Raw genomic sequence first — 8416 nt, 5'->3', positions numbered from 1 at the left:
CCGTTGCTGGCTTCGACGTCCCGGCCGGCACCATGCTGCTCGTCAACGCGTGGGCCATCCACAGGGACGCTGCGGTCTGGGACGAGCCGGAGAGGTTCATGGAAGGTGGTGCGGCGGCGGCGGCTGAAGGATACAAGTTCTTGCCGTTCGGGATGGGGCGGCGGCGGTGTCCAGGCGAGGGACTGGCTATGCGTGTGGTGGGGCTGACGCTGGCGACCTTCATCCAGTGCTTCGAGTGGCAAAAGGTGTCGCCGGAGGAGGAGCTAGACATGGCGGAAGGGCCGGGGCTCACCATGCCTAAGGCCGAGCCACTAGAGGCCATGTACAAACCACGCCGGAGCATGGTGCCCCTCCTGTCGCAGTTGTAAAGGCATCCAAAATATAAAACCAGGAGACTCCTCACTGTCATACAAAATCAGTAAAAAAAAAACATGAACAATAGTGCAGAATAATAAGATATCAGATACCTCAGTCTATAAATGAAAATCTTCTTTTATAATTTCATTATATAGCTGTGCACACCCTGTTCTAGAAAAAATAAGTCAAAAAATATTTCTGATCCATTAGTTGATGTCAAATTTTATGAATATAAAATATTTTTATAAATAATTTGATTCATTAATTTTATTAGTATAACACTAAAGAAGTCATAACTACTATATGTAACAAGTCTTAATAGTAGTCATAATATTAATATCATTAATGATATAAATTAAGATATAGATATGTAGAATGAAAATTACAAGAAAGAAATGTGAAAATAAAAATTACCTGATAGCTTTTTACAATAACGTTAGATTAAGGAATAATTTTGGGATAAATCACAAGAAGGATGTTATTTGTTTTTTTTTTTTTAAAGAAACACCTTTTGGTGATTTATAAAATCTAGGACGTCCAAACTTTGAAAAAAATAAAATAAAATAAAATTGTAGGCAGTGAAAGTTGCTAGGCTTCAACTTCCGTATCAATAACTATTTAGCTACTGGGGAAGATACAAGTAATGAAGCAGGAATCATGTAGATTCTACCAAGGAGCGCTTGCATTTGGGTTGTCATCACACAATACATCATACTTTTTTTTTTTAATTCAACTCTCACTTTTTCTATCAATTGTTAGTCAAAGTTTACAATTATTTTTTTGGACATATCACTGGATTCAAATGAATGAAAATTGTTTCCTGTTTTTTTTTTAATTTAATACATGTCAATAATTATGTTATAGATTTTCTAAGATAGATTGTTCACAATGGCTCAGGTAAAAAAAATATTGTTAAAGAGCTTTTGATATTTTTTATTATTTATTTGAACTAAATTTAATCATTTTTTAAAGGGTTTTTAGTAAAAAAGATTTGTTTCTAGTCATTTGAAATTTTATCATTTCTTTTAAATCGATCAATTTTCTGTATGAGACTTTTAAACGGCTTGCTTCTATCTAACCTCTTGCTTTTATAGTTGCTATCATTAGTATAGTTATTTCAAAATAAAAAAGTTTAGACATTAATGGAATAAATTATATATGTTGCACTAAAAAGTAATAATCTTTTCTCTGGGTTCCTTCCGAATGGTTCCATATGATGGGGAAGGAAGATAAATTGCAGAAGATTTCGGTCAGTACATTGGTCATTTGCATGGGTCAGATGACCCATAATATATTTTTCATACGTTAAAAATTAATTTTATAATTTATTATAATAATATTACATTCAAGTACTAACTCCGCGGTATAATATGATTATATATATACGAGAATGCTAGCCTACGGTGTATTTCTTACGGTTTTGATGTAGTTGTCTTCCTGATCGGTCTCTGGACCGATCAGAAAATGATCTGATCGGTCTACAGATCGATCAGGAGGTTCCCTGATCGGTCACCAGACCGATCAGGAAGGTAACCGCACCAAAACCGTAAGAAATACATCGGAATATATATATATATATATATATATATATATATATATATATATATATATATATATATATATATATATATATATATATATATATATATATATATATATATGTGACTTCGGATACCATCGTTGGAAGAAGTAAACATTGGTTTGATCCGCTTAGTTTGGACTGATTCCCATTAATTAATATTTTAATTAAAGTAAGATTCAAAGTATCTTGAACTTCCCAAATCCGATACCGGCCCCAACAAAATAATAATACTAAAATCTAACGGCAATTTGGCTGGAATAACGCATCTTGCTATATATATATATATATATATAATCCAGATACTGGGAGGGCTCCCATGCATATTAATTTATATATATATATATATGATCCAGATACTCAGAGGGCTCTCGGACATCTTAATTTAGAATCAAGGCACTCGAGAGGTTCTTGGGCACTCAGACCTCATAGGGTCGCTTAGGAGTGTATAGAGTAAAGGTCGTCGTCTACAGGTTAACATTTTCACACACATACATAGGGTCACTTAAGAATGTATAGAGTAAAGGTTTGTAGGTTATATATATATATATAGAGAGAGAGAGAGAGAGAGAAATGCTCTCCTGCGGTGCATTTCTTACGGTTTTGGTGCGGTTACCTTCCTGATCGATCTGGTGACCGATCAGGGAACCTCCTGATCGATCTGTAGAGCGATCAGATCATTTTCTGATCGGTCTACAGACCGATCAGGAATTTCCCTGATCGGTCAGGAGGTTCCCTTACCGATCAGGAGTTTCCCTGATCGGTCTGTAGACCGATCAGGAGGTTCCCTGATCGGTCCAGAGATCGATCAGGAAGACAACTGCACCAAAACTGTAAGAAATGCACCGCAGGCTAGCATTCTCGTATATATATATATATATATATATATATATATATATATATATATATATATATGAGAGAGCTGGTGACAGCATAAACTTAAAATGTTTTTCATTTCTCTTTTCTTTTGCACGGATTTATTTTGCTCTTTCTGTTCCTTTATTTATCTCTTTTTCTACAAATGAAAATCCTAAACCCTCTTCTTCCACTTCCAATCCTAGATATAGGTTATCTTGTGTAACTCTCAGCTTGTGCCAAGTGAGTTAGGATTTTCACTCACAACTATATTGAATGTGTAGCTGATCATCATATAGATTTTTTTTTATTAATATAGAATGTTTGATTTAGAAAATCAAGCACCGATTTTTGTGGGAGCACAAACAATATATTAGTTATTGGACAACTATAAGTTAAGTAATAATTTTTTTGCTTGATTCTAATAATTTTTTTGCTTGATTCTTGAAGCCCACTGTAATCAGAATCTCATCCAAAATATAGTATGTCTATAAATTTCTTTGTTAAGGTAAGAAAAGGAAGAATTTTTAAAGGTCAATGTAAATTATAAAATGATTACGATAATAATAATGATACAAAATCTAAAAAAAAATTACTTTGTAAAATAGGTACATTGGTGTTGTTTTTAAAAATCAACACCAATGTGGCGCTGATTGTTTTGCAAAATAAGCACCAAAGTTGCAGTTCATTTTTTCATCATGTTTCATGATTAATTTTGTAGTTGATTGATAGCAGGGCATAGAAGTTAAAATTTTAAGTGTTATTTGGAAGTTGCATATGCAATGATTTTGTTGCTTTGGATATATTGACATTTTTTTTAAATTAGCATCACATTGGTGATGATTTTGAAAGATCAACACCACTGTGATGTTGGTAGTTGGTGCTGATTTTAAAAGACTTGTATCAATATAGTGCCGGTCGATGTTGATTTTGAGAGAAAATTAATACAAATGTGGTCGTGGTTTTGAAAGACTAGCACCGCATTGGTGCTAATTTTGAAAGAAAAGCAACTCAACGTTTATGTTGGTTTTTCAAAACCACCACGGTGTTGGTTTTGAAAGAAAACCAGCTCAATGTTTGTGTTGGAACCTTAAAAATCAACAATTAGCGTTCATAAGATCGATATGGAATGTGGATTCTAAAACACGAGTAGAAAAAGAAGAGGAGGGAGATGACCAACTGTTTAGTTTTGATTAAAACCCAAACTCATTTGTCGCGAGCTGAGAGTTACACAAGATGACTTGTATCTAGAGTTGGAACCGAAGAAAGAGAGGAGCGGATGAGCGGCAAAGAAAGTTTAGGACTTTTGTTTTAAGGGAGAGGTGAGTGAAGGAAGAGAACGAAAACAAATAAATCCGCACGAAGAGAGAGATTAAAAAATTCCAAATTTCGATTGTGTCAAATGACTATTAAGGCTGTTTCATCTTCATCCACTGTATTAAAAAAAGTATGGGTATAGTATCAAGATTATATATATATATATATATATATATATATAAACTCATCAACCTACTGATTTTGTATAAATTAATACTATTTTAATATTGATTTGTATAAACTAATATTATCTTGTATGAATAAGAGATATTGAGGAAAATTATATATATATATATATATATATATATATATATATATATATATATATATATATATATATATATATATATATGAAATAAAATATTATTTTAAAAAAACTATTAACTTATAAACTCAATTATCTTTATTAATTAATCCTGCGATAATCAAACAAACCCCACCAAAGTTTTCCATCCGGTAAAAAAATAAAAATAAAAATAAAACCTAATGCTATCCCTTGCTTGTATCGCTGCAAATGACTTGATAACAGAGCGATGAATCTGGGCCTCAATACCTATCCTCCTTCCTCCGGAATGGCTGCGGATAGTTTGACCTTTGTCCGTTTTCTCCTCCATGCTCTGCTTCTCGTCGTTCTCCTCCTTCTCACTCTCCTCTTCCTCCGCCGTCAGCGACAAAACCACCGTCTACCGCCCAGTCCCCCTTCCTTTCCCTTGTTAGGTCACCTCCACCTCCTCAAACCGCCGATCCACCGCTCCCTCGCCGCCATTTCTTCCGCTCAAGGTCCCGTCGTCCTCCTCCGCTTCGGCTACCGCTCCGTACTCCTCGTCTCCTCTCCGACCGCCGCCGAAGAGTGCTTCACCGTCCACGACGTCGCCTTCGCCAACCGCCCCCGCATCCTCGCCGGCAAGATCCTCGGCTATGACTTCACTTCCGTCGCCTGGGCCCCCTACGGCCCCCTCTGGCGCGACCTTCGTCGCATCATGTCCGTTCACTTGCTCTCTTCCGGCCGCCTCCGCGCCTCCTCCGACGCCCGCGCCGCTGAGATCCGCACCCTCGCGCGGACCCTCTTTCTCCAGCACGGCGGCGGCGCGCCGCGGAGGCTGGACATGAAATCGACTTTGTTCGACCTCGCGGTCGGCATCATCGAGCGGCTGGTGGCTCCGCTGGCCGGGGACGCGCCCAACCAGAGGCGGATAGTGAGGGAGATAGTGACCGAGGGATTTCGGGAGAGCGCTGCGACGGCGAACGCAGGGGACTACATGCCGGCGTTTATGAGAGCTTTAGCGTGGCGGAGATCGGAGAAGAGGCTGATGAGACTTCACAAAAAGAGGGATGGGTTTTGGGGTTCTCTCATAGAACAGCACCGGGAGAGACAGCGGACCCAGGAGGAGGATGGCGGCGGCGAAGGAAGCAAGACGGTGGTGAACATCATGCTGTCGCTGCAGAACAGCGATCCAGAACACTACACGGACGATCTCATCAAAGGCCTAATCATGGTACACTTTCCTCTTAAATCTTTGATCTATGTTTAGGACTTCAAAATCAAACAGGGATCGGATCAAGATTTCATTTCTATCGGTAGGCAATGTTTTCAGCGGGAACAGATACCTCCTCCGTCACGATGGAATGGGCGATGAGCCTGCTGCTAAGCTATCCTCGCGTCCTGGAGAAGGCCGCCACAGAGCTCGACGTCAAGGTCGGTCATTCGCGTCTGGTCTCTGAAGACGACCTCCCCAACCTCCCCTACTTGATCTGCATCATCAACGAAACCCAGCGCCTGTACCCCGCCGCCCCCCTCCTCGTGCCCCACGAATCCTCCCAAGACTGCACCGTTGCTGGCTTCGACGTCCCGGCCGGCACCATGCTGCTCGTCAACGCGTGGGCCATCCACAGGGACGCTGCGGTCTGGGACGAGCCGGGAAAGTTCAAGCCGGAGAGATTCATGGAAGGCGGTGCGGCGGCGGCGGCTGAAGGATACAAGTTCTTGCCGTTCGGGATGGGGCGGCGGCGTTGTCCAGGCGAGGGACTGGCTATGCGCGTGGTGGGGCTGACGCTGGCGACCTTCATCCAGTGCTTCGAGTGGCAGAATGTGTCGCCGGAGGAGGAGCTAGACATGGCGGAAGGGCCGGGGCTGATCATGCCCAAGGCCAAGCCACTGGAGGCCATGTACAAGCCACGCCGGAGCATGTTGCCCCTTCTGTCGCAGTTGTAGAGGCATCCAAAATATAAAGCGAGGACAACAACTTCTATCTCAGAATACGAAAACAAGAAAAAGGCTGGATCAAATATAAATTCTTATCCATCTCTTGGGTATCTTGTTACGAGATTTGTTAGGTTGCGCAGCTCACTTATGCGACTGAGTCGGTTGGGCATCCCGAAATAACATCCCAACTCACTTAATCGCATAACATACTCATGGAAGGAATCCGAGCAGCATATTAATAAAATTACTTTGATTCTGTCCCAAAGTGAAGAAGATTGTTGACTGGAAATGTGATTCTGTAGTTGACTTGATGGAGATTCTTCATTGTTTTACAAAAATTAGAAATGAACAATATGAACAATAGCTAGAGCGTACAGAATAATAAGATATTAGATACTTTTATCTGTGGATGGAAATCCTCTTTTATAGTGTCACTGTATCGCTGTGCACATATCTCATGGTGTATGCATGTTTTCCAAAGCGTCCTCGGAAAAGACAAGTCAAAAAATGTTTCTGACATTTTTCCGTAAACGAGCACACAAATCTCTGATGTGACAAGTTGAAAGCTTCTAAAGTACGATTTGTCCGTTGGACATACTCTGTTGTTAGTGGCACAAACTTCCAAAAGGGTACGATAAGATATGTAGGTGGGTCCCACTGCAGGCCGACTAGATTATCGTTCGATAAGGACGTCTCAACTCGGTCGTACTGAACAGAGCTATTTTCCTTCACTCGGCTTTACTGTTGTCGGAGGACTGCCTTTTGTCAGACTGAACATGTCGTCCGATCGGTAGGGATGGTGGTTCGAGAGATTTACTGTTTGTCTCTTAACCCAAGTCACTAGTTTTCAGAGGATGGCCATTCGGACGGTCACGTCGGACTGATATTGGAAGCCCGTTCAACCAACTTTGCCTGATCTGTGGACCTAGACTTTTGATTATTTTGACTTTGACCTCCATGTCAGCTGCTCTTCCTTGCTTTAACCCAACTTTGGTGGGGCCCCTCTTCATGACTGTATCATACTTGAAATCCTATACCATATGAATTCTAAGAACCAAATACGAATTCTAATAGGAAAATACAAGTACATGAACAAGATCTTATTTCTACGAAATCATAGCATAACAAAGTAAAACATAAATTATAACGAAGAACCTGAATGCAACGCGGAATTGACATTATTCTTTGAGTAGTGTTCATTGATCCTGTGATATCCTACGAAAGAAGAAGGTCGATCTTCCAAGAGGCTTAGGATTTGACGACGTCGAATCCTCTTTATTTAATGGGGAATGAAGAGTCGTTAAGAGATTATCCCCAAACCCTTGGAGATCAACCCTATATATAGGGAAATATGATTCATTATTATTCCATAGATAATAATGGATTGGGCTTACGGGTTCTACATGGTAAATCCAAATTCGATAACTTGAAACCCAATGAACGTAAGTTTGATCACTTAAACTGGTTCGGTTCGTATTCATATGTATAACTTACAAATAAGCTCACCCAAAAGAAAATATCTAACAATCTCCCACATGGGCTATGTGTGAGTTGTAAATAAAATATAAATATAACTTTAGTTGATGTCAAATTTTATGAGTATAGAATACTCTCGTAAATAATATGATCTATTAATTTTATAGGTATAACACTAAAGAAGTCATAACTATTATATATGCATGTAACAAGCCCTAACTGTAGTCACAATACTAATGTTATTAATGACATAAATCAAGATGTGAATGTGTAGAATGGAAATTACAAGAAATGTCATCAATACATGTGAAACGCCCTTGTCTATTTTTCTTTTAAAATTACGTAGACGTCCTGAATTATAATTGCACTTACAACTGTAATATACTCTCAATTAGTTCTCAACACAAGTAACTACTAGCAACATGAGGTACTGGTTTTATAGTTTTAAAATTTATTTTACGAAAGGAACATTTAACTAATGCAGAAACTGAACTGGAAGGTCTTCGAGTTGTATTGCCTCTATCTCGAGCCTGCTCACTGGTCGAAGTCTTCGATCTCATGCGTCTCCTCTCCTGTGACAATTAGAGATATGAGTCTAAAGACTCAACACGTTCAAATCGTAATATGCG

The 8416-nt window shown here is 39.5% G+C and overlaps 1 protein-coding gene across 1 annotated transcript; it reads left to right on the top strand.

The window, feature by feature from the left end:
- The first annotated feature begins 4616 nt into the window (after nt 1-4616).
- On the top strand, nt 4617-6617 carry LOC122027032 (cytochrome P450 81Q32-like). The gene is made up of 2 exons (XM_042585831.1): nt 4617-5604; nt 5691-6617. The coding sequence occupies exons 1-2, from the start codon at nt 4642-4644 to the stop codon at nt 6318-6320; spliced, it is 1593 nt and encodes a 530-aa protein (XP_042441765.1). The 5' UTR covers nt 4617-4641; the 3' UTR covers nt 6321-6617.
- Nucleotides 6618-8416: the final 1799 nt, after the last annotated feature.

Source organism: Zingiber officinale, chromosome 10A (genome assembly GCF_018446385.1).
Source record: "Zingiber officinale cultivar Zhangliang chromosome 10A, Zo_v1.1, whole genome shotgun sequence".
NCBI classification, from domain to species: Eukaryota; Viridiplantae; Streptophyta; class Magnoliopsida; order Zingiberales; family Zingiberaceae; genus Zingiber; species Zingiber officinale.
The sequence above is the reverse complement of the archived record's forward strand: the minus strand, read 5'-3'. Positions and strand labels throughout refer to the sequence as shown.